General features: G+C 39.4%; 1 protein-coding gene across 1 annotated transcript; it reads left to right on the top strand.

Annotated features, from left to right (window-relative positions):
• Positions 1-284: 284 nt before the first annotated feature.
• Positions 285-24,622, top strand: ATP1B3 (ATPase Na+/K+ transporting subunit beta 3). Its single transcript, XM_030954206.1, has 7 exons — positions 285-397; positions 7,852-7,980; positions 11,509-11,616; positions 13,140-13,327; positions 14,095-14,145; positions 19,077-19,163; positions 22,311-24,622. The coding sequence occupies exons 1-7, from the start codon at positions 289-291 to the stop codon at positions 22,479-22,481; spliced, it is 843 nt and encodes a 280-aa protein (XP_030810066.1). The 5' UTR covers positions 285-288; the 3' UTR covers positions 22,482-24,622.
• The last annotated feature ends 1,949 nt before the right edge of the window (positions 24,623-26,571 follow it).

Below are 26,571 nucleotides of genomic sequence, written 5' to 3'. Positions count from 1 at the left end.
CAGGCCGCGTGCCCGCAGCAGGGCGGCGCTGGCCGGCAGGGGCGCGCGCGCGCGGCAGCGGGGAGCGCGTGTGGGCGGAGCGCGGCGGGGCCCGCCCGGCGCGGGGGCGCGAAGAAGGAAGGAGGGCGGGATTGGGGAAGGTCCCGGCGTGCCTGGCCCCCGCCCGCTCTCCCGCCGGGCGCCGCGGCCGCAGTTACTTAGCGGTTGGGAGCGGGCGCTGGCTGTGGCTTTCTTTGCCGGGGAGGGTCTGCCGCCGGAGTGCGCGACGCAGCCGCTCCTCGCCTCGCCATGGCTAAGGAAACGAAGAAGCCCTTCCGCCAGAGCATGGCCGAGTGGCGGCAGTTCATCTACAACCCCAACAGCGGCGAGTTCCTGGGGCGCACGGCGAAGAGCTGGGGTAAGGCTGCCGCGGGGCACAAGGGCGGGGTGAGGCGCCGGCGAAGCCGAGGGGCGGCGGGGAGCGGGGCCGAGCGCGGTAGGTGGGGGGTGCGGAGGCGGGATGCGGGAGGGCCCCCCGCGGGGATGCGGGGACGGGATGCGGGAGGGCCCCCGCCGGGATGAGGGGACGGGATGCAGCAGGGTCCCCGCGGGGATGCGGGGGCGGCGCGCACCAGGTGAGGCGGCCCGCGCGGTCGCGGTGGCGCACGCGCCCCGGTGCCCGTTACAACCGCTGGTCTAAAAATAGCTCCGTCCGTGACAGCGGGGGTGGGGGGCGGGGGGAAGGGGGAGTTCCCGGGGCGCGTCCCGAGATGACTCAGCGCCCGCTCCGCGACCGGTGCGGGCCCGTGGGCTCCTCTCCCGCCCGCTCTGCCGGGGGCGCCCCGGGGGCCGCCGCGGTACGGCCGTGACGGGTTTCCGCCGCGAGGTGCGGGGCGGCCCCGCCCGCGGCATCGCCCGCGCCGCCCGCAGCCTGCGCGTGCCGGGGCAGCTCCCCCGCGCCGGCCGTGCCCGAGGCCCCCCCGCGCTCCAGCGGCTCCCGGAATCCAGAATGAATGAGCGCGGATTGCCTGTGTGCTTAGAGCTGCAGTTTGGGAGAGGAAAGGAAAATCCCCAATCCCCCTCCCCAAAAGTTCATGAGCCCCAGTTCCAGAAAGTGATCGTTGTGTGTGGTTGTGCGTCATCGTGCTAAATTTGTTCCAGCGTAGGGCTTCTGGGCCTTTTATTTTCTTAAAGGAAGCTTTAAATGAAGGCTCTCCAATAAAGCCTGTGAAGGCAGTGTTTATTTTCCTATTTTCAGGTAGTCATCCTGTTGCTTTCTTCTGAGCTGGAAAGCATGTTATCGTAATCTGGTTGCTTCCAATAAAAATATTTTGATTTTCCGAGTGTGTTTTCTCATATTAAACAGTTGTACAAATGCTTAATATTAGGATGTTTCTTCAGTCCTCATGGGACATATTTACTGACTTCAGAAAATGCTGCGTCTCCTTCCAAAACTTGGATGTAGTTGGGATACTTAATGGTTGTGCTTACAAAACCAACAAGGCTCTCAGCGTGGTGTTAAGGAACAGGCCAATACATCCTTGGCCTTGACACGATCTCAATGAACGCTGATGTTGAAATAGCGAGGAGGAGCTTTAAGCGGACAGGGCTTGGGGTGTGCTTTCTGTGCCGTGCCAGTATCTCCTGTCTCTCAGGAGATGGAGAGGGCCCGAGCTCTGACAGGAGTTCCCCACCATTCAGATGGAAATAAGAGCTTGCAGCTACTCTGCCAGTTGAATAGCAAAGGATAGGAAATTTCCACTATGCTGTTGTCTAGTGATCTTTCTGTACAGGCAGGTTTCCTCAAGTGCGTGGGCTGGGTGTGTGGATTGCAGAAGTCTGGCTGTGTCATGAGTCTGAGCAGCACAGACTGTAGATATGTTAGAAATAGCTTGCAAGTTTTTTGGGTTTGTTTTTTTTTTTTTTAAGGGGAAGATGAAACCATCTTCTCTGTTTAAACCTATCTAGTAGGATAAGTCACCTAGGATGTTACTAGTCCATGTTAGACCAAGGCCAATAGATAACATTTGAAGTTGAGATGACTTGGTTGGTAAATGAGTTTCCACAGTTACTCGAGAAAGTATCTATAGACATTTTGAATAATTTTACTTCCTTAAGAAGAAAAACTATAACTAATAATAGTTATAATAACTACTTATTTAGTAGTTTAGGTGATTGGCATGTGGTTACTCCTGTATACCATTTCCTTAGCCTGGGCATTAGCGAGTCAATGTTCAGTAACACCATGTTTTCAGTGTTTTGTTTGTTTTGGCATTCCATTATTAATATACTGTGCTTATTTAATTTAATTATAATCTGACTATTTTGGGGCGTGGTGTGTGGCTTTCTGTTTGGTTTAACTTTTTGATGGCAGGACACTGAGTGGGTGGCTCTGTTGGCACAGAAGAATATGCAGGGTTGGGTCTCCCGCAATCGAGGTGTGAGCTTGGAGCTCTCTCACCGACTACAGTTGCTTTTCTGTTGCTGGTCTCTGGGCTGAAAAGCGAGGACACAGGGATGGGGAGCTCTGGTTGCCAGCTTGGTGGGTTGTCGTGTCTCCAGGGACAGCACGATGAGAATTCAGCTGGCTCTGGTTCTTCTGTGCATAGTTCTCTTGTCTCAAGACAGCTTCCTCACAGAAATAAGACAGGAGCAGTAGAGAAGCCTTTAAGTAATTATTCACAGTATGTGCATGTTTTCCCTGGTCTGACATAGTCTGGGGGGCTTATGTAAATGGTAAGTGCAAGGCAGTGATTGTCTGTGAATGCCAATGCTGTGGCATTGGAGTACTCCTCTCTGCCATTTCCAGTTCAGAGTTTGTGAAAAGATCAGACACAAGTGGTTCTGTACTCATTTGTCATGTAACAGAGGTTGCATTTTAGAGTTTAGTAAAGAGATGCTTTTTACACCTTGGTGAAAACTAGATAATACGTCTCCTCCTGCAGAAGAAAATTGGAGATTTTCACCTTTTTTTTTTTAAGACTGAAGGGGTACTTCAGTTTGAATCTTTCACAAGTTGATATCCAAACCTACACACACTCTCCCCCAAACACTTCTATTTTTAATTACTTGGCATAATCATTTGTTGTATTAAAAGAGAGAAAATACTGGGAAAAACTGCTGACTTGAGGCTATGCTGTTCTCAGCAGCAAGGCGTGAGGGGTGCTGATAGTCGTCGAAGAGGTGATGGGAACGAGGGTGGGTCTGGGCTGCACCCAGCATTTAATCAGGTAGAGCAGAGCAAGGAGGATTCGGCAGGCTGCTGGGTGGGGCCTTCTGCAAGTGACAGGAGGATCAGTGTCAGTCTCTGCCTGTAATGGCGAGGTGCTGCGAGGATGGAGTGAGATCATCATGAAAGACTTGTGTTGAGATGCTCACTGCATGCTCAGGTGTGTGCATTGTCTTACAAGATAGTTAATTCTATTCACATAAGGTTAATAAAAAAATAATTTGTGCCAAAAAAGAAGGGCAATATAGGCTGTAGCAGTACTTCATCTCTGGTCACATTAGATGTCATGTCAGGTGTATTTAAGACTTTCTGTAAAGTTGGTTGTGTCAGGGTGTTCGAGGCAGAGGTGGCATTGCATTGAAGTGCACAGAAATTCAGACCTACTGAATTTTCTTTTGAAGCTTAGTTGTATTTTTGAGTGCACAGATACGTGGTTGTAATTACAAAGAAAGACCTCCACCAACAACACCCAACGCCTTATTTCTGGGAAAACTTTCCACCATGTTGATGGAAATACACTCTTGTTGGCCACCATGGCAAAGGATCCTGCTTTGCTTCTTTTTTTGTCTTCACTGGTTGGAATTCAGTGAAGACAAAAGAAGTGCTGTCAGACTTTTAACTGCTTTTCTGACATGGTTATTCTGTCTTCTTTATTGGTGTTTCGAGCAGAGATTTATTGTCATTTAGCTTTCTTCATGAGTAGTGTAATATTAAACATTCTGGCATCACTGTCTGCCATTGCAGTAGAGTATTTTATTTTCCTTGGCTCGGAGCACTCTGAAAAAAGGCATCTTGCTTTGTCTTGTAACAGATATCAGTATGCTCTAGTAGTACAGTAAGTGTATTTTGTGGTGGTGGTGGGGTGTTCTAAATTCTTAAACCTGGCTTTTGGCATTCTTTGCAAGTGTTGCCCTTGACAGTTTTTATTGTCTCCTAAGGTGTAGCCATGTACTGTGTGGAGCCCTGGCTTATTGTGACATAAAATATAACATGGGACTGAGGTTGTATTTCTAACTAGTCTTTTTCTTCCTCCCTCTGCTGTCACCCAAATCTGGAAAACAGTAATTCTTGAGTGTCCAAGAAATAAGATTGAAACATGATTAGCGATTATTTCATGTGTATAGTTAGGTTAAAGTAAGGAAATCATCTGCAGGTGGACTAAAACTTCTTGATGTTCCTGGTATCAGTCAGCAGGAGGATCACTTGAGTGTTTAAATCCCACTGGTTAAAGGTTCTGAAGGACAGTCATGCAGGTGATAGGATCAGTGCAGCATGGAATCCAACAAACTATAAAAACAATTTAATTTTTGTTGTTGCAGTTAATGTTGTATAGTTGCTACCCTGTTTGTGGGAGTGTTTATATTGATACCTGTATATATCCAACTAATCATTACATACAGGTAGATTTGTCAGTCTGGTTTATGCCTGAGTAACATACTTTTCATTGTTTTTGCCATGTACAGTTTGGAAAGCTTGTATTCCATGGAAATGATGGCCCGGTATGTGATAGCTTGCATTCACCAGAGTAAAAAATTCTGATTTTCACAGTGGAGAAGTGTTTTGATTCCTGCAAATGAATTCCAGCTAATGACAGTATCAACATGTTGGTTCAGAAATGGAAGTCTTCCAGATTTTACTTGCTTGTTGATGTGGTTAGGATATGAAGAAGTGGTTTTGGTGCTGTGTTGCCCTGCAAAAAGAAAAGCAAACCAAAACAACTAAGTAAACTGTAATGCAGAATTTTGGTTTTCAGTTTTTCTTGTGTTAGTGTTTTGGTGTACAAGATGTTTTACAACAATTTAATTGGGTTGCATGTTAGATGTGGAAGCTGGACTTTGTTTGGAAGAAATATGGAAGATAGCTTTTCACTGTTACTTGGGTACATCTTGTTTCCTGACAAGAAATCCAGTGTTATGTGAAGTTATTTTGGCAGAGTTTCTTGACAGGTTATGGCTTGCTCACTGTGATTAGCTAAGGATAATTAGTACTAATAGGCTCACAAAGAGCAGCTTACTCAGTTTGGAGCTGTTGGAAGTTGCAGAGGGGATTTTTGTTGTTTGTTTTTTCCCTCTTCTTAATGTGGTAGAGTAATGTAAATGGGTCAGTTTAGTGGTCAGCATTCTGCAGTGCATTTACAAGCTATATTAAAATAAAGATTAAACTTTGTTGGGTTGGGGGAGGTTAGTGCAGCTTCAGGGCTGTGAGTAGAAACAGCCTTTCCAACCCTGTTCTGCTGCACATCCCTGGTGGTTGGGCTGCTGCTGGGAGGAGCGGGGCTGGGGAAGGTGCTGTTGTCACTGCAGTCTCCATCAAGGAGTGGGGACCACTGTTACCCCTGTCCTGGTACTCCCTCCAGGCTGAGAGGGATCCCAGCTCTGCCCTGCAGCTGCCCTCGGTGGGAAAGCGGTCCCAGCACTGCCAGCCCTGCTGGGGTGAGGGGCTGTGCAGGTGGGTGGGACAGCTGGGACCCCACGGGGGAGAGCTGCCCCTGTGGCACTGCCCTTCAGGGTGAGGAGCACAGGGGATGTGGTGCTGCCCCAAAGCAGGGCTCTTCCTAGGGCCATGTCTGCTTTGAGCTGCACTCCATGGTGCTCTGAGTGCCCATGTTATGCCCATCAGTTTTTTCTTGTTCCAATGAAGTTTGGCATATTGTTTTTGAAATTAAATATGAGTGTATTCTGAAATAACTTCCCTGGTTTTCTTGCTTTTACTCTACTTGCCACAGCAGCTGCTTGTCTTGTCTTGCATGTCGAATTCTTCTGTTCCATTGGGACTGTTTGATGAACGTCTCGGTCACTTGATGGAAAGTGTGCGGTCTAGGGAGTTTGAGGGAAGTATCCAGTAGTTGATTAATTTGTATGGATCAAAATGAGAGCTGACCAGAGGTTTTGTAAGGGAGCTTTTTTGTTTGGTTGGTTTTATAATACCCAGAACCCAGTGGATGTTAATCAGAAGATCCTCGTTCTGCTTTAAATCCAGTTAAAGCAATTACAAGCTTGTAGGTAAAACACATTGCTGCTGTGCCAAATACAGATGCAACTCTTGTAATGGCTTTGTTGACTAGAATTCCTACTATTTGTTTTTATGTTCTCATTTTAGTAGCTACATAGCTTCTAAATAACCTTAGCAATCATTCACAATAGATGTCCAGCTGTCTTGTTCATTATAGAGTAATCTTGTTTTTGTGTTTGCATACTTTGCTACTTCTAATTGCTGCATAGAATCTTACATCTTGGTGGTTTCAAGTGTATTTTAAGTAGCTGATCATTTTCAGGTTATTGCAGATTGGTAGGTAACTTCATCATGTGTGAGATTGAAAACTAAAACCAAATGGAGAATCCACTGACATTCAGCTGGTCGCTGTTGAGAACTCTACTTAGGGTAAAGAATTTGGAAGCCATGTCATTATTTTAATAGATGTACACAGAATTCTTTTGGGAGAAGTAAAACGGGTACTTGGATTTTTAGCAGTCATGGGTTTCTGGGTACCATACTACACTAGAGACTATTTCAGTGCAAAATGCAAGCATAGTTTTTGGGACAGGAGCCAGGGCTTAGGCTTGCTTCTGTCTTATTCCAGTGGGCAGTACATAGCACTGGGGTACGGTTGTGTTTACTTTTGCTCTTGCCTTTTCTGTGAAAGGTTAGAAAGTTCTGCACTTGGTTCTGTCAAGTGTCAGTGGTAGGATCTTGCATAATGGTTTTGAAGTACATTTCTTCATACCCAAGTTACATATCTGGCTTCTGAGAGTGCCCTTATGGCTAGAATATCCAATAAAAATTGAATTTGTGTCAACATTTGGTTGTGTTTTTGAATTATAATGGTTTTAAAGATGGCTCTCAGTCCAAGCATCCAGTCCCCTCAGTACTTTTAATAGCTCCCATTCTTTTTGACAAATTCTCTGCATGTGTCCTTAAGCCTGTCTTGAAACAGAATACCACACATTTATTTAGGTTGGTATTGAGTGCTCAGTTAATGAAACAAGTTGAAGCTGGTAATAATCTCTGTATTTGGTGAATTTGGTGGGGTTGCTGTGTCCCTGGGGTAGATTGGTAAAGCAGGTATGTGTGTTAGGCTGGATAAATCTGGAGAGAAGGCTTGGTTTGTTTCCAAACACATGTGGCAGAAAGCATTTTCACCCTGAGAAGTATCTTGTAACTGGATGTGTGTGAAGAACTACTCTTGTGTGGAGTTCCCTCAAATATCAACTATGTTATTAAAGCAACAATTGCTTCCTCCCTGGTCTGGATCCAGTGTAATAATTTTATCTTTTCCCTCAGTTCTTTCATCTTCCTAAGAACCAGATACAAAGCTAAAATGCTAGTAAACAAGTGACAGTTTATTTCTTTTTGTAATGCGCTACTTAGTAATTTTTGTTAGCTTTCCTGTATAGCCCGAAGAGTGGTTTTTAATGCTTCTCTCTTAAAAATAGAGATGCCAAGATGGCCTGTAAGCTTTAAGAATCAGAAAGTATTAAGAAAACCTCTTTGTATGCATTATTGTGCACTGTGCATTACATATGTATGCTAGGGGCATAATTATGACTACAAACATTGTATTGCTAATTTCCCATTTCTGATTTTCAAAATAGGTAATGGAATTAGATGAAACAAAAATTGTAATTTTATCTTTTTCTTTACAGGATTGATCTTGCTATTCTATCTGGTATTCTATGGCTTCCTAGCAGCACTCTTCACATTCACAATGTGGGTTATGCTTCAGACCCTGAGCAGTGATATACCCAAGTACCGGGACCGCATTTCTAGTCCAGGTAACACTGTATTTATTTGTTCATTAATCTCTGTCTGGTTTAACAACTGAGTTTCATTTGAGAGCTCTTTTGAAGTACGAACCTCTTATGGGAAATCGTCATTATTCAGTTACTTGCAGGTTGCAAAGGTAAAACATGGTGTAAGGCAGGTTATATATGTTTATAGCATAAATTCATGCAGTAGCTTTCTGTATGGTTTTTTTTTGCTAAATTTTGCTGTTTTTTCCTTTAAGCTCCTGTCAGTTGAATTTGTCATGTAGAACACAATTTTGCCTGCAGATCCACACAGCATGCTGATGTAGAAGTTGGTTTATAACTTAATCAAATTGATGTAAAGCTACTTTAAACCAGTTCTCTTGGGTGAGGTGGAAGGCCACCTTGATTAGTATTTGATACTTTGCAGAAGGTACAGGAAGGCTCTACTGTGGGTGTGATCTGCTCAAGAGCATGTAAGGACTGTGGGATAGAGGCCTTTGCAGAGTTTTTATTACAGTATTAGATAGTTCCCAACATGGAAAGTCTGTGGATGTCAGGGATTGTGGGGATAGGGATCCACTGGAGTAAGGGCCGTGTTTATGATGAAGCTAAGTCCATGTAACAGGTAGCTGCCACTGAAAGTGCTCTCTTGCTGCCTTTGTGTGCTGCCCTCCTGCCTCACTGTTGGCTGCTCCAAGGAGCTAATTGTATGTTAAAAAAACCAACCCTGTACAAATAAGAATGAGTGATAAGGTGGTTGTCTTCACCAATATAATAATATATTGGGGGAAGTGAGATGATGTTATTTTTTAAAATACTGTTTTCCTTTTGTTGAATGCAAAGCTCTTAAAATGGAACATCACCTTGCAGCTGTATCCACACTTAAGATGATACAGTAATCTTTGTGTGAGCAAGTTGCAGTTGGGCCAGTGTGAACAGAATTTGTTTTGGTGTAGTGTTCTGGCTTCTCTAACAAGTGTCATATTGTAATGGATTTTGAGGATTTGTGCTGTTTTTTCAAGCTAACAATGGGCTAGATGCTCGAAAGAATAATTAAAAAAAAATAGAAGAAAAATAAATGAGGGAAGAAAAAGGTGGCTTAGTTGACCATTTCTCTCCATTCCCATTGTGTCTGTTGTGGAAGTCAGAAGCATCATAGTGGATGAAGCTGTGGGTAGCTGTGGCTTAATGCTGGGATTGAGTGACATTTCTTCTCTCATGTGGTTCAGGCTATTAATTTTCCTTGACTTTGAAATAAGTCATAAGGGATGTTTGTTTTTAAAAGTATATGCTGCAATAAGTTTTTAATTGAAGAATTCCTGTAACATTTCTGAATTAAATATCTTTATTAACCATGTCTTTAGTAATTCATACATTAAAGTTAATCAAGTTGCTTGTTTCCGTTCTAATGTTTCTCCTTAACTCTGTTGTTTTTCATTTGCAGTGAGACATGTAATGTTCCTGGCTGTAAACTTAAATTCTTTTAAAAAACCTAAAATCTACACACAAAACCTGGATGCCGTAGGTCAAAGGTTCTCTTCTTACATTAAATGTACTTGGAAATCTCACAATTGATTTATTTTATAATTGATACCCGAATTGCTTTGTACACTGGGATATAATAGTATAAATCAAATCCAGATGATTTTAAGACCTTTTTTGTTAAATCCCTCCTGGAATTGTAAAATAATGTAATCTCTTCTACAATCCTAGATGTGATCTTGTGCTGAAGCTGTTAATTCTGTTCCTCTAGAAGTGCTCAAATCTTGCATCTCTCACAGTCTGGGCATCAGTCCTTAAAATAGCTTCTTCTGTAGAATTCACATCATAGTTTTTAGGCAGAATGTAATCCACTGGAAGTGGAGCAGTCCCCTCTTCATAGGATGTTTCTGACATTCCCCTGAAGCAGTAAATCTCTTCAAATTATTTTTTCATTCATTGATGACTAGTTTAGTTATTTTGTCATATACTCTTTGAAAAATACCATTTAAACCCTTCATTTATATTATAGTTTTGTATATAATAATCTCTTATCCCGAAAGCTCCTAATGTGTATAACCCCTCCAGTGATTTTTCAGCCCGCTACTAATTGCCTTTTATTTTGTTGAATCCCAGTTCAGTGTGAAGGCCAGAAAATTACTGTAATGGTGCAAAGTAGTCTGCAGTCAAAATGTGGACTGTTAGTCATTAAAGCCTTTACTTGGTGGCTTCCATGGAAATAATTTAACTGCTGTTATAGCAAAAAAGAGGATTTTTGATTTATTTCGAATCCTATAAAAGACTAGAATAGAAGACATTAAATTGTATCTGAGTTTTTTTAAAAGCTGAAGAACATTTGTTCGTGATGAGTTTCTAGTATAGATGTTTATTATTGGCAAGTTGCAAGTATTTGTAAATGGTTTCTGCCTTTGGATGAGAAGCTTGGCCATTTCTGTAGGTAAATCCTTAATAGACCTGGGCTGCTGAAAAACAGTCTTGATATACTTTACTGAACCTTACTGTGATGGTTAACTGCAGTAACCTAACTTTATCTTACTTTCTTAAATGTTTATTTTTATAAAGATGGGCTGTTTTTATTTTGGGGGGGAGGGGGGTTGTTGCCATCAGGTACCTGTGTGAGTGCCAGCTCCTGGTGGCCCAGGGTGGGTGTATCAGTGTCCCTTTTGCTTTCACCTGCTCCAGAGAAATCCCTGAGATTGAACTCTGCAGCTTTCTGGGCCGTATGCTGGGAAGCAGGGGCACGTCAGCTCTTGAGAGGGCCATGCTCACTTTATTCCATGTGTGCCTTGCCCATCCTCCAGCTGGGGCTGAGTTCAGCCTTTGGTGATCCATGGGCTGGTACCTCCTGCAGCTCTGGTTCCTGCCCGGAGCCCCCAGAGGCAGCAGGGATGCTGTGGGGCTGGGAGGCAGCTCTGTAGCATTGACTGAGCCATGCCCTGGGGCTCTGTAACGTGTCTCCTGTTCTCCATGGGACAGTTGGCACCTCAGCTTTGTTTGAGGAGATGGAGGAGAAGACTAAATACTAATTTGACTTGTCTGTTTTGACTGGGGTAACTTTCAAGACGCCTTTATGTATAATCAAATTTTAAACTTTTTTTCCCTGGGTTTCTGTAAGAATAATACAATCATAGCTTCACTCTGTATTGCCTAAAGCTTTAAACTGTTGCTTGAAGTGAAGGTTTTCTGGGTGTGCTTTTGGATATTTTTTCAATTATTTTTAAAGCTTAACTTGCTGAGTGTGGAAAGTGGATCAATAAAAATCTTTGATTGAAAGTGATTAAACTGCTGATTTTGCTTTTCCTAATCACTTGGTTTGGTTTGTGAATTGCAGTTATACATTGGGTTGGATTTAAATGTTAATTAATATAATGCTGATTTTGATTACTGGCTTCAAACACAAAGTACCTTCCAGTACTGTAGAATATAGGGGTAACATTAATGTTTCTTTACAGACAATAGACAATTTCCAATTTATGGATGTTTGAGTAGGGGTTAGAGTGGTGAAGGAAATATAAGTTGCTTCATTCTTAACTTAAACTTTTTCTTTTTAAGGACTTATGATTTCACCAAAGCCAGACACTGCATTGGAATTTTACTTTAATAAGAGTGACAGCCAGTCATATTCAGAATATGTTACTACACTTCAGAACTTCCTTGAATGTAAGTTACTTACAATTGCCCAAGTAATTTAGGAGTCTTAATCTTGAGTACATTTTTTCACTTCTTGCTTGTAGTTACTAATTGCCAATGGACGCTAATGCAAGTTCAGGGTTACTGTAGATATATGTGTTATAAAAGTCTCTATTTTACAGAAAATGGTGAGTAAGATGCCTGTATTGGACAGTGAGCCTGAGCATGAGGAATAGTCCAGTACATAATGGAGAGTTTTGGGTGATGTGGTTATTTAAAAATACTGTAAGATGTAGAAATTACATATGCCAAAATAATTTAATTTAAAATAACATAGGTCTTGTATTTAGACACAAATACAAGACCTATGTTATCTGATTAGTCTTAATCTAAATTATTTGGTAACTGAGTGAGAGTACTTTAGTCTGAAGAACTTAGGTGTCTCTTTGAAAAATGAGGCACACAAAGATTAAATTAATTGCAATTTATTGATTTTTCACTCTGATACACAGTATCTACACACAGAAATATTAAAACACTGAATTTAGAACGTGCAGAAAAGCTAATACAGGACAAATCTGAAGGGTGGAAAAATCACTGGTTTGTCATACATTATTTCACGTATGTGCCTATATGTACACTTATTCTAATAACATGGAAATAAATTGAAAATATTAATAAGTTTAACCCCTCAAAAGTTCTAAGTCAGAATGAGGAAGGTGCTGTGAAATCTCACCTGTGTGCATGAGTTGCCTTGTTAGCTCCAGCTATACTTGAATCTCTCCATATTCACAGTTTTGGTGCCTCCTAAAAGCATCTCTGAGTAGGCTTTTCTTTCAGAGCTCTGCCAGGGGTTCCTGAGAGCAATGCTGCATTTCATGACTACCTGCCTCTCCTGCAGTTCTGTGGGTCTTGCATCAGGATGAACATTCCCTTTCTCCATTTTACCTTATTAGCTGGGAGCTGGGGTATAAGGGAGGAGAAGAAACCACAAAGTGTCTTAAATGGGAGTCATTTAGCGTTTGTGACAGTGTGGTCTGTGCACTTCAGAAACACAAGAAAGTGAGAAACAACTTGAGATGTTAGTATAACATAAATTATACTATCTGATGTAATTGTAGAGGCAATTTAATATTAATTATTGGAATACTCTCAAGTTTCCTGTGTATTTGTAAAAGAAATATGTGCAAAGGGAAAACTGGTTGAGTTTCCAGATAAAAACTTGATTGGTTTTATACTAATACATTATTGGCTTAGTATATGTAGTTAGTTTATGTACAGAAATTCATGAAGTTGTGATTATTGTTACAATTTTAAAAGCAGGAAAGTATTCATTCTTCTGTAATACTCTTTTTCATTCAAGTACGTTGCTACTTGTCTGTAGGCTTTGAAAAAGCGTTTGTTAAGATGGAGGTAAGATACAGTGCTCTGAAAATACTTCTTTGAGGAAACTCTTAGGGAAGTAACAGGATAATTATTTATATAGGCATCTGCAGGTTTTGGCTGGTTATGTGCTTTATACCACTGATTTACAAGCTGTTTTTGTTTCATAGCATATAATGATTCAAAGCAGTCACAAAACATAGATTGTACCCGGGGAAAGATCTTTGATCAGAGCGAGGCTGCTGTTAAAAAGGCTTGTCGATTTAACCTCTCTGACCTTGGACAGTGCTCTGGCAAGGAGGATGCAAATTTTGGCTATTCTAAAGGAACTCCCTGCGTGCTTGTGAAAATGAATAGAGTAAGTGCCTACTTATCTTTTAGTTCTTAGTACAAGTGCTCCCAACTACTGCTGTATGAAAAGATTACTGTGGAAAGGACTGAAATCTGTGTTCAGTTTGCTACTCAACATATTTGCATTTCTTGAGGAGTCTAATTTACTGAAGCATTGAGCAGTTCCAGAGAGTAGTATGAGGTGACCTTTTTAAACATTCTAATACTTACCAGTATTGGCTTTGACGACTTGAACCAAAATATCTGAATCTTGTTTTCAGAAGTATATTGTTCTTTGCTTTTACTTACTGTTCTGTGATACAGATTCTAGACTGCTCTGCAAAGTAAAGTGTTGTACTTCATGTCTGTGTTCCAGAACTCTAATGTAATAACTCTAATCTAATGCATTCTGTAACTCTTAAACTATGAAAGGTGGGGAAAACTACAAAGTATTTGACTCTTCAATGATGTCCTGTTGCTGATTGGTGAATGATGTACCTGTTACTTGAATTGCTAACTGGTTTGAGCCATTAAAATTACATGCTAAATGTAAAATAAGAAAACAGTACTTTCTGTTACTACTGTAATTATTTTGAGTTAACCTGAGTAAACTATTTAATTTAACAATGCTTTAAATGTTAATCCTAGTTTAAAATTGTGTTCAGATGAAAATTACAATAGATATGCTTAGTCCCTGTATGAACTCATATTTAGTGAGGGAAAAGTTCGATTTCAGTCTGTAAAAATTGAAAGTGGGAAAAAGATCTGTAAATATTTTACCTTTGTCTCCTTTAGATAATTGGATTAAAGCCTGAAGGAGAGCCACATATACAGTGTACCCCTAAGGTCAGTTCAGAATGTAAGAAATAAATGTGTTGTTGATTTTCCTTGTGATTACGATGAATAATGAAGTAGTTTATTTCACTCTTCCCCCCTTCTTAGAGATTTTGCACTTTTGTTTGTGTTTTTCATCTTACTGTATGTCTCATTTAGTTTAAGTGTCTTTAATTTCTTCAGTGTACCTATAGAAACATTTTTTGGTTGTTCTTTCATCCTTAGATGTTTGAACTACCTGATTTGGTTTAGATTTGAGGAAAATGCATACATATGTATTTGTGGTCTTGTTTATTTATTTATTGTGAGTTATATTTTGTTTTCCCATTTCATAACCTCTATTTTTATTTTTTCTCCATGCTGCAAGTGCACCTTAGACAATTTTATAAATGATGGGTAAGACAACTGTGTGTGAAAACTAATGTTACCACTCAAGTAAAAGTTGCCTTCAAATCAAATATAAACTACTTATAATAACAGCTAATCTTTGCAAATTTGTTATGTACCAATGGATTTACACAGAATGTTTTATTGCAATTATAATAATTACTTTGACTTCTGGGTGTTTTCCCTAGACTGCTTGGGGAGCAGTGAAAAAGTTGGTAAGTTTGTAGCTTGAGCAAGGGGCAGAGTCCTGGCTTTTAGCTTCTGGTGACTTCTAAAAGTGTAGGCTGGGAAATATTAGCAGTTAATGAGACAAACACTTGTAAGGGTTTCTGCCTTCATCCTAGATAGCTGTGGTAGGCACAGATTTTAATACTTTATTTTTGTTGGGTCTTTGAAAGTTTTGATCTCTCTAGGACAGTCCATAGCAAGCAAAGGTGATTCTTCCTCTTACTTGAGACTGATTTGCTTCCATTCACAATCCCCACATTCTCTTGAACGGAATAAAGGAATTAAGCTCCTTCTACTACTATTCTTTTTTCTTTGACTTGTCTAATGTATAGTTTTTTTTGCAATGTGATATTCCAAACTAGATAGAAGTTTGCCTCTAGCTGAGGTATTGTTAATGACAGCATTTCTCCCTTTGTGATCACATTGAAAGCAAGGTGAATTTGCTGTTTGTAATACACTAGTCTGTATTTTAATTGTTTGACTATTTAAATAATTCTTCTGGTTATTTCCCAGTCTGTATTTGTAGATGTGATTTCTCAAAGTTCACAGCTTTGAAAAACATAGGGCTGGTTTTGGCCCCTTTCTGTCATTTTTTGTGATCATTTTAACGGGATCACATTCTTGGAAGTGTTTTGCACTACTTAGCTTGGTGCCATCAATGAATGAACTTGGGTTTGCCTCTCAAGTCCTTATTGAAACATGGAATAGGATCCAGAGCAGTCATCTTAATTTCCACCAGAAATGCCTTGTGAGGTATTGAGAACTAATGTTCAAGTGATTTACAAAATATTGATGGCAGTCCTATTTTATGATGTATTTCTTCAACTTTTGTCTATGGATGCTCTAAGAGACGTAGTAAAAACTATACTAAGCAGATGATACTACTTCTTACCTTCTTAACTGGTTTCACTAGCAAAACAGTAAGCTTGATAACAACTTGGTTGATCACGGTGGCAGCTTTTGCTATTTTTTTACCCTTTGGGATACATAGAAGTCATTTGTGTGTGTTTTCTTGCATCTCCTTTCTATAAGTATGAAGTTCTGCTACCGTATCCTCTTAAAATTTTTGTGATCTACACAAGTGTGATGGTTATGATTTTAAAAATTAATCATCCTAGTAGTTCTTTAGTGACTTCCAGGGAAGTATTTGTCAGGTTTTGCTACTTTGAATGCATCTATTTTATTTTTGTTACCCTGTTCTCATCCTAGCTCATAATAATTTAGTTGCTTAGGAAAGCTTAGGTACCAGTTAGAATTGATCCCGTAGATTTACTGTTCACTGATTTTTATTTCCCTTTCATCTCTGTTTTTAAATATTTCTTACAATTAAGAGTCACAGAGTGGATAAGGTTGGATAGGACCACAGTGGTCATCTGGTCCCACCTCCCTGCTCAAAGAAAGGTCATCCTAGAGCCCATGGCACAGAGTTGTGTCCAGACAGTTCTGGGATATCTCCAGTGGGGGAGACTCCACACACTCTCTGGGCAATCTATTCCAGTGCCCAGTTACTGCCCAGGAAAAAGGTTCTTCCTCATGCTCAGATGGATCTTTGGTGCATCAATCCTACATATGCTGAGGGCCATTTGGAGAAGTGTCTGCCTGGACATAACACACCATCTGACTTTTAAATGGTATTTTTGCTTTTACAAGTCTCTCAAATACAAAATTAGTTCAATAGCTTCTGTCTGAACATCCTGCCAGTCTTGGCCACCTGAAACATCATTTTAAGTTTTTCAGTGTGGAATTTATGTTCTTCAGGTATTCTCCTGTGAGGTGAATCTTCTTTATTCTCCCTGCACTTTTTATATGGTGGGGTTTTTTTAATGGAAACATTTCAGAGTCAGCACACTTATAGCTGGGGATGCTTCTCCCTGTGCCCTCGTGTAGTTGAAGCTGTCATCACTGTAACTTCTGTAGATGAGGGATGTGAATGTTTGCAGTGTCAGACACTCATTGCAGCTGATTCCTCCTCCTACACCCTGTAGGAGCTAATCTGCTGCAGTGTTGAGAATCTCCAGAAAGATAAACAAATCAACAGAAAGATTCTGCCTCCAAGAAGTTTGAAGATCAGCATTTTAGGTCTTTAGTTTGGGGCCAGACATGTGCTAGAACATCTCTCAACAGTATTTATTTCAAGTTAAAACATTTACTGAAAACTGGTAAATTTGATGGGTTTTTTTTGTTTTTAACTAGAGAAAAGAAAAGCCTTAATTCCAAAATACATCTTTTTCTGCTGTTTATTGACCATCTTGACTTCGTGTTAGGTATCACTTTGTAGTTGACAAGAATGAAGAATGGCTGTATGAATGATGTTCTGTGTGCCTTGCTTTTGTCAGCATACTCAGGATCTGAGTTAACTAGCTTTTCGTGATAGAAATCTGTTGTTTTACAGTTTCTTCTAATGAATACTGCTCTTTATCTTCTCCATTTCTTCTTCTTAAGTGATTATAGATCATTCCTTCCTAAATTATTTCCTTGGGTCTTATATAATTCCTTTAGCATATTATTTCAACATCTGTTAAATTCTTCTTTCTAAACTGCAGTCTTAATTAAGACCCAGTTAGAGTTGGAAGTCTCTCTGTCCAGCTACATTGTCCAATTTTTAGATTTGCTGACTGTCAGCAGCTCTTTGTGGAAACTACATGATAAGCAGAAAAAGTGACACTCACTAATGGACAGATTCTTGAAGTTCTTCAGCAAATGCAGCTTGTTTAGGTGGTTTTTAGTTTGCTTTTATTTAATAGTTTAGGGATATTAATTAGGATTGCTCATTCAGGAAGATCTGGATTCCCCCCAGCAGTTGCATTAGATAGGCAGCTGCATGTCCCAGAACCTCCCTGCTATTGCACTGAGAGCCTAATGCATAGATTTAGTGTATAGTGATGACTGCATGCGTGCCTTGTACTTCGCTGCTCCAGAAAGCACTACTCCTGTTTACTTTGCCTGTGTTATTCCATATGCTGATTATTTAACCATTATTTCAGCAATATATTTGAAAAGTATTTTCAGCTGCATGAGCTTAAATAAAATAAAGAATAATGGTGAAAATCAACATATTCCTGCTTAATAGTTATATGCAAGCTCAAGGTCCGAAATACTTAATAAACTTATATTAATGATTGTAGTAATTTAGACTGTAAAGGAATGAGAATGTGGCCATATACTAAAAAACTATTGTATGTTCTTCTGAGGAGGTGAAAAGAAGGTAACCTTGAGCTGTGGCTTGTTCTTAAATATGTTTTGATCTTACTGCAGTTGTCTTCTGAATTCTGTAGGGATCTGTTTAAAATTACAGCTTTGTATATGGTAATAGAGAAACAACAATGAAACTTGCTGATTAACTTGAACTTGTTAATTACATGGAACAAACAGTGATGTTCTGAACTTGCATTTAGCATTTTGGGGTGGTTGTTTTAATGACATTTCTCTTGGTTATGGTAAGAAATTAATTTATTACAGAAGGTTACAGATGTGGGCATTTCCTAGTGGTGTGAACTTGGAGCAGCTTGTTATTCTGCCAGGATACACAGTCTTGAAGAATGTTGTGTATAGGGAGAGGTGTTTGTGTCTTGCTGTACTGATAGCCTGTGTCTGGACAGCTCAATCATACATACATATTTTGTATATTTTATGGATTGACTGACTCCTTAGTCAAAAATTAGGCAGCAGCTTTGTAGGTAGCTTATTCTTTCTTATTCCAGGATTTGGGGTGGCAGGGGCCAGTAGAGTGGTAAGGCCTGCATCTGTATATATTGTTCCTCTGAGGTGGCGATACAACTCCAGCAACATCACCATTTCAACAATTTGGGTTTGTTCATATCTGGCCTGTATTTCAAGGATAGAGGGCACCTAATGTTAGGAATGACACTGTTGCAGAGAGGTGTCTGTGGTTCTCTGTGAAGGCTTGTATCATTACAAGCTTGAGAGGTTTAAAAACCTGGCTTGAAACAGCACATGATTCACCAAAAATACACAGGCTTGCTTGGAGATACTTGGGATTTAAATTATATATGGGGGGTTGGGTTGTTAAATTACTCATTAGAATGAACATACCCCCCTTCCCCATTTCTTTGACTCATAAGTATGAAGGCAGGCTGTCTTTGACTCGATTGCTAATTTAAGTATTGCTCATCCTTACTGCAGCAGATGTGTGCAGCATGTGACTGCTTGCCAAAAGAAATCTGGTTTGAATTATTTTATGAGTTTGTAAGTCAGTTGCCTTTTTTTAGGTATCTTGCAGTTCATCACTGGGTTATCATTTTAATTTTGTGTTCATTTTTATGCAAGCAAATGTTAATTTCTGCTTTCCTTGCTGTCTGCAATTACAGGAAGAAGGCATGGTTAACATAAATTATTTTCCTCCTAATGGCGCAATGGACTTGATGTACTTCCCGTACTATGGGAAAAGCTTGCATGTAAGTATCCCTTAATGATGGTCTTCACTTTGTGTTCTGTTTCTGTGTGCATTTCCAGTTGCTAATAGCAGATTAATTCTGAAGTTTGAACTTTGTAATGAGGTGCTGCTAAGGAATATTGCAGATGCAGACATTGCACAGCGCTCAGTGAGGCTGAGGCGTGCTTTGGCAGCCATGAACAAACTGGGCATTGTCCTCATGGAGGAGAGGCTGTACACCAGCAGTCTGGAGAGCCACTGCTCTTTTTTGCTCATTGAAATCTTTTGGAGTCTTTTTGAGTGCAGGGAAAGGCAGGAGAAGTAAACTGTCTTGTTACAATACACTTTCTAGTAGTTAATCCTTGGTGTTTCTGTATAGGATGTTAAGCTCATAAGTCCTTATGGTGTTGTTGATTATATTTCTTTGTGGCTCTGCATGCCATGCGTTCTATTTGCCCTGTTTTATGAAGAAGGACTTCAATGCAGCAGATAGATTTCGGGTTTTCTTAAATTATTGTTGTAAAAACCCTAAACTCACTACTTTATGAACACAGTATACGTAGAATTAAAACTCTGGTTTCTTTTGAAACTTGAATTTAATCTTTTTATTTTCTTGCATCAGTTTGTGATCACTGTATGCAGAAAATCTGTATGTTCTATAAAACAGAAAATTATATTGCCTCTTACTGACCAAATTATTTAGTCTACTAAACACTGTTCACCTTTGAAGATAAAGGTACTCTTTCAAACATAAATCTATTAGATCCATAGTGTACCATAGTGGGTAGTTGTAATTACACCAAAGTGATTTTTGTATTAAATTACTCCTTTCTTAGTTGTTTTTCCAGTGTACTCTGTACTTGCAGCAGTTCCATAACTTTTTTTAACCTCCCATGGCTTTTACTAATGTGGAAGGAGCTTGTTTTCCTTCAGTATTTGCTTTCATGTTATTTCTGAGTAATTCTGTATTTTCCATTTTGTTGCCATGTTATGAATTGGTACCCCATTTAGGCATGCAAATTAAAGAGAGATTGCCTGTGCTTCTAGCAGCTGGAGTCAGTACAGACTCTGTCCTGTTCTTGAAATGAAAGAATAGGGAAAGAGAGCAGTGCTTCCCTAAGAAATGCAAAATACAGCATCTGTGCACCTTGATATGTCAAGACCCAGTTTGTACCAAGGATGGGATGAAGAACTTTACTAACAAAATTCCCATCTTGCTGCTATACTGATGGAAAATGGAAGATTATGAAAAGACACTAATGAAGATAGGAAAAACATGGTGCTCTTCCTTGCTTGAATTAGGTGATTTAGAAAAAGCTTTTTTTATTATTTTAATGTTCTTTTTCATATGGAACAAGGGCTATGGTTTTAGGGATTCTTGCTTATGTAAGCCTAATTCTCCTAGCATTAGCATAGTGAGAAAAAGAAGAGGCAGTAAGAAGAGTTGTGGGAAGTTTGAGTATTTGACTGCATCTCAAGGGTCTGGATCGATTCCTTGACTCTGCAACAGAATTTTTATATTATATCAGTGTGGAACTGTTAAATTACTGTATTCTGTAAAGGAGTTAAGAAGATTTGAACAAACTTGCTGCTCTTGTTCAGTTAGGAGCCAGAAAAATACTAATATTAATATCTACACTTTTGTGGTCCAGGATGGTTCTTGTCTTTTGCTGCTTATTACAACGTGCCCAACTCTGACCTTGGGAAATGTTCCCTTTTTAGATCATCTAACATAGTCAATGAGGATGCTGCCTCTCTTCCCTCCTCCTCCAAATTTTATACTGAGTAAAAGTCCATTCTGGTATGATCTTTTTTCAAAACATCATAGAAATTTGTGTGCTCCTTTGGAAAAACCTGGATGGTGAGAAGATTTCTCTCCCTGAGGAAACATCAGAATTTCAGTTCTGATTTTTAGAAAACTCTAGGTGTGGTATCACCCTTACAACTGGGAAGTTTTGAAGGAGTCTTGCCTAGCTACATTTCTTCCCTCCCAGTCTGAAGTTTATGGGAGCACAGGAAGATTTCTGATCTAGTAATACCATTATCCAATGAAAGCAGCTACTTCAGTCTGTTCCTTACTAGTACTTAATATTAAAGATTTTAGCACATCTACTTCCATGACTTCATCCTTTATAAATGAGACTTTGAGTATTCTCTAGTGTAGAGAAGATAGCCTAAAACCAACAGAAATGTATTAAAGAGTCTTTTAAGTTGATGAGGATGGAAAAAGTCTTAACACAAAATTTTGTGCAATTAATATTCAAGTTTTATACTTACACAATTCTGTAGTGTTGTATTTAGTTCACTGATTTACATGAATTTTTACCTGGAAAAGAATTTTGCATAATCATCAGTCAGCAGTACTGACCTAAAATAATTATAAATTATTGAAATACTTCATGAACATTGCATAAAGTGCTGCCTTAACAGTGTATAATAGGCCCTTATTTAATTCATAGGCACTTTACAAGAGAATGAAAGTTCTTATTGAATTGGATGTGAGGTACAATATTGGGTTGACAAAAGAACGGAATTGATTCTGCTCTCATTCTTAAATTTTAATTTTTACAGTAGTCACAAGTTGTAATTGTTCCACCAAATATAACTGACCAGGAAGGACACTGTCAGGATGTTCATGGAAAGGTTTCTGTATAAAGCTATTAAACAGATAACACCTTTCAGAACGGTTTGTTGCTGAAAAGGCAAATAGGATAGGGGAGAAGGGAAGCTGGTTTATTAGCATTTGTTGAGCCAGGCTTTTGGAAAAAAACCCAACACTTTAAACCCTGCTAGAAAAGTTGCATTCTGTAGCAGATTACATGCACCCTGCCAAACAAACCCAATACAAGCAGAAGAGTGGAAGACACTGATTTCTGACGTTCTGTCATTGAGGGTTTCTAGAAGAATTGGAACTAAAAAAGTAGAAATTCATATGCATCTTGAAGATACTGACTGTGACTGAAATGATGTTGATTATATTAGTTAAGAAATAGTATGAAGAATGTATTTCTAACCTGGGAAAATGAAGTTTCTTACCTGAATCAGATTGGACTTGGAAAAGTTGGGTTCCTAATTAGCTTTTTCTTAACTGTTCTGATGGATTAAATGTTAATTTAATGCCAGCTTACTCTGGTCTCTCAAATATTTTCCCCCTCTTTCTGTTTACTAGGCTCACTATTTGCAGCCTCTGGTGGCTGTTCAGCTAGCCATTACCCCCAACGGTACCAAAGAAGAAATAGCAATTGAGTGTAAGATCCACGGCTCACCTAATTTAAAAAATCAAGATGACCGTGACAAGTTCCTGGGACGAATTGCCTTCAAAGTCATGATGTCTGAATAGCTGGAGTAAGCACCCTCCACCAAGTAAATGTTGTGTTGTCTGTTTGTATCAGCTGGACATGCCATTCTAGGATATGAGACCACCTTGAAGAATGTTAAGGTGGTTCATGGCGTTCAGGGTAGCATAATAATATGCTTCCAAATTGTATGTTTAAATTCCCTTAAAATAAATGCCTATCCTGCTTTTTGCCTGCCCTGTTGGAACAGTGTACAGACTATAGTTATGTCATAGGGACCTGTAAATAGCTGTTTTCAAACACATAATAATGGTGACCTTTGTCCTGCTCTAAAATGTGGTTTTATCCTCCAAGTGAGTGTCTCAAGCTTAATGTGCTGTGCTCTGTAAATATTGTATTGATTTAACACTGGTTTAACTGTCATATCTCAATGCTGACACAGTTAGAGGGATAAATAATAAATGGTACCTGATTGACCTAGTGATTTCTTTGTAAGAGTAAACACCTCCAACATAAATCGTGTGTGTGGGAGTGGGTGGGTCAGTGGATGGATGGCTGTGTGGAGATGCCTTAAATTGTAGACTGGGTGGCGTGGGAGAACTGAAGTGGATTTTAAGAGTTGGTATGAATATCTGAAAGTAAGTGCTCAACTAGTACTTTCTTGTGCTTGTCACTGTGCAAGTATTGTGTACATGTAATACTTGGTATAGAGTTTGGTGTTATAGCTGAGGAATTGAACCTTTGTGTTGTTAATTGCTTGTAATATGTGGAGCACAAATAAAATCTACAATATTTTGAAACTTTTTAGTTCAGAAATATCAACAGAAAACAATTGAAATAGTTTAGGATCCTGGTAACAATTGTACAACAGAGCTGCTTGAAAGAAGTGGCCTCACTATTGTGGGAATAGGCTTTGATTTTCCAATGAAAAAAATTCTGGAAGAACCTCTGTTTAAGGAAAAAAAAAGGAAAAAGAAAGGATTGTCTTGATTAAACATTCTTGTTTAATTTATATATCTGTTTGTCGCATCATTTTAACATCTCATGTCTTCATCTGCTCTTTCATCTTGAACTTTCTATGTATTTCATCATCATCCATCTAGAAAATTGGTGTCATCAACTGCTTTGTAGAAATACCTTGTTGACTTGGGGTTTATTACTTGCGATGTAACTTAAAGTGCAGCTGCTAAAATGACTGCAACCAGACTGGTTTACTTGTGACTGCTGCTCACTTTGAACCAGGCTGGGCCATGCTATTGGGCTGACTTGGGCAGTTGAGCTGACATGCAATTTATATTACTCTTCCCCAAGGTTTTTGTGTCTTTCAGTCTTGGGGGGGTGGGCTTGAGCTCATGGTTCGCATTCTGATGTCTTCCCAATATTAGAGACCACAGCAAATCTGCATTTGTGTAAATACCTGTATGTTGTACTAGTTAGGCCCAAATTTGTTACTTAACAACTTTTATACCTGATTATTACAGTGGTTTTTAATATTTTATTTAAACAAATTAAATGAAGGATTTCTAAAATTCAAGATCCAGTCTTAATGCCCTGCTTTAAATTTGGGGCCAGTCTAAGCCACATTAGTGAAAAACTTTTAACAGCTGTGCAAGCCTACACTGATGCACAGTTGGAGGAAGCTGCTCTTAATGGGACTTGAACAGTGTCTTAAACCTCATTAAAAATAGATTTATATTGATCTGATACCATTCAGCATGCTTTTTGTTGTCTACAAAAAAAAGTTGTTGTTCCTACAATAGGCAATGAATATTTTTGTAATAATGGCATGCATTAATACTGAATGAGATGTTCTTTCAAAATATTCCATTACTAATGTTTTAAATGATGCACTTTTAGAGCTGGGATACCTGGCTTCTTGAAGATATGACTAATTGCTTCTCCGTGTATTAATACTGCCTGAAAGTATTTTAATAGTTGTGAGGGACCTTAAGTGTAGATGTTGCATCTGACAATGAAAAGGACTAGCTTCATGTAAAAACTTCTCACATTTGTGTTCACTTAGGAATGGTAAGAAGTTCTGGAGAAACACTCAGTTTTCAAATGAGCTTGTTTTTTGCAACAGTTTCTCTTTTGACTTATCTTGTCTATAGACAAAGCATGAAATGGCAACTTCTCACCAGCACTTTTCAGACAGGTAAAACTCAATAAACTCCTGTTCTCCCTAGATTCTGTACAAGTGTTTTTTGTTTTTTGGGTTTTTTTTTTAAATTTAAACATGTAAAGATTATCACTTGGGGGGAGGAGGGGAGAAAGAAAAAAACACAACTTTTGGAAGGGTTCAGCTATCAAAATAAGCATGTAAATAGTATGTGGGTAGTAAGTCTAGTGTTAAGCTATTTAATTAAACTGAACTATTTCTAATTTTTATTTCTTTGTCTTGAGTAGGTAAAGGATACAGCAATTATCTGTAAAGAGGTGTACAGACTATTAGGACAGGATAAAATTACTGTTTTCCTTCCTATGAACTTTAGAGTAAAGGTTTCTTAGCCTTCATTTTAAATTATGAATAAAGATTTAAATTAGCTACCATGTTACTAGAAACCTGAAATGTTTAACTTTTATACTGGTAAATTCTTACTAGGTAACTTTTAGTACCTTCAAATCTGGAGCAATGACTTTTAATTTCAAAGCTGTAAAATGGCCAGTGTGTGTCCAAATCAGCTGAGGTGCCTTCTCCTTGCCATGCCCCACTCCCCCTGCCACCCCCCCCGTGAACACACACGGGGTTACAGGGGAAGCTGAGGAGTAGATTGTCAAAGACAAAATGAGCTGTAAGGCTTTCTTTACATCCAGCCTGCAGTAGGTAAGGTGATCCCTTGAGGACAGATGTCATTTAGCACTGACCAGTAATCACTTTCAGCTGGGGATGATGCTGCTTTATAGAACAGTAGTAAAGAAAACTCCTTCCTTTTGTACTGAAATGTCTGCTGTAGAAGTTCCCCAGCACTGGAGAGAAAATCTGGATGGAAATGAAGAGTAGAAGGAAGAGTTGTAGACTGAAGGAGTTGTGAATCAGTATGGAAACAAAAACAAGAGTGGGGAGGGTGGGTATTGTTTTTTGTGATTTTAATCCCCTGCACCCTGCCTCTTTCTCAGTAGGAGATTTGGAAAGGAAAAATATATTTCTCAGCACCAAGTCCTGCTGAATGATTTCATACAATTCTTTAAATGCAGTGTTCTCAGGAGCCTGGTACTGAACCTGGATTTGCCCTATTTAAGTTTACCTCTCTGTGAAGTTCATTCATCATTATTTTTGGAGAGATTGAGTTAAATAGAGCTTGAAGTGGAACAAGAACTTTGCATCAGAAGGTACACTCTGGTCGTCTTAAAAAATGAGGTAGGTCGCCTGTGATGGAGAAAACTGCATAATTTAAGGGTTCTGGAAAAATCCTAGATGCTAAGAGTATGTGGGCAGCTCTGAGTGTGGATTTAAAAACTACAGAATGCTCAGAGCTTTAATCTTACAGATTTTTGCAATTATTCAGAGCTTTGACTTCCCTTCTAGTGTAAAAAGCTCATGGTCATCAATGTATTTGGAACAAAAAATCTTCATATTCAAGTATAGAAAGTTTACTTAGCTGTGTATATTGTGTATTAGACAGGATTATCTTCTTCTGAATTTGCTTTACACTTGTATGGAACAAAAATGTGTCCTTCCAAGATCCAAATGTTATGTGACTTGTGAGCATATTATGCTATTTCTGTTTTTCTGACACAAGAGAGCCCCTACAGTGATAACTCCTCCAGGGTTTATTGTCCCTAACAAAGTCTCCCTTAAACCTGCTGGGCTGCAGATTCTAACCTCAGAAACTGCCACTTCACTCCTAATTACAAATGGGACAGATGCACTTAACACATAAATATTTTAATGGCTTTTATTTAGTACCAAGTTCTCTTAATATTTTAAGTGTTCTTCTGAATGTGAAAAAGCTTTAGTAGTGTTAGGTCCCTGTTAGTAATTAGGTTACATTTGGTAGTGGAATTAATGAAAGTGAATCAAAGATCTCCTTTGATAAAACTTTTAGTTCTCTGAGATTGCTGGAGTTCTGGAGGATGTGTAGAAGAGGACACCTTTCTTCTGAACACAGCTGGCTGGTGGGCCCAGAGAGAGGA

Source organism: Camarhynchus parvulus, chromosome 9, assembly GCF_901933205.1.
Source record: "Camarhynchus parvulus chromosome 9, STF_HiC, whole genome shotgun sequence".
NCBI classification, from domain to species: Eukaryota; Metazoa; Chordata; class Aves; order Passeriformes; family Thraupidae; genus Camarhynchus; species Camarhynchus parvulus.
Note: the sequence above shows the minus strand (reverse complement) of the source record. Positions and strands in the feature narration are given on the sequence as shown.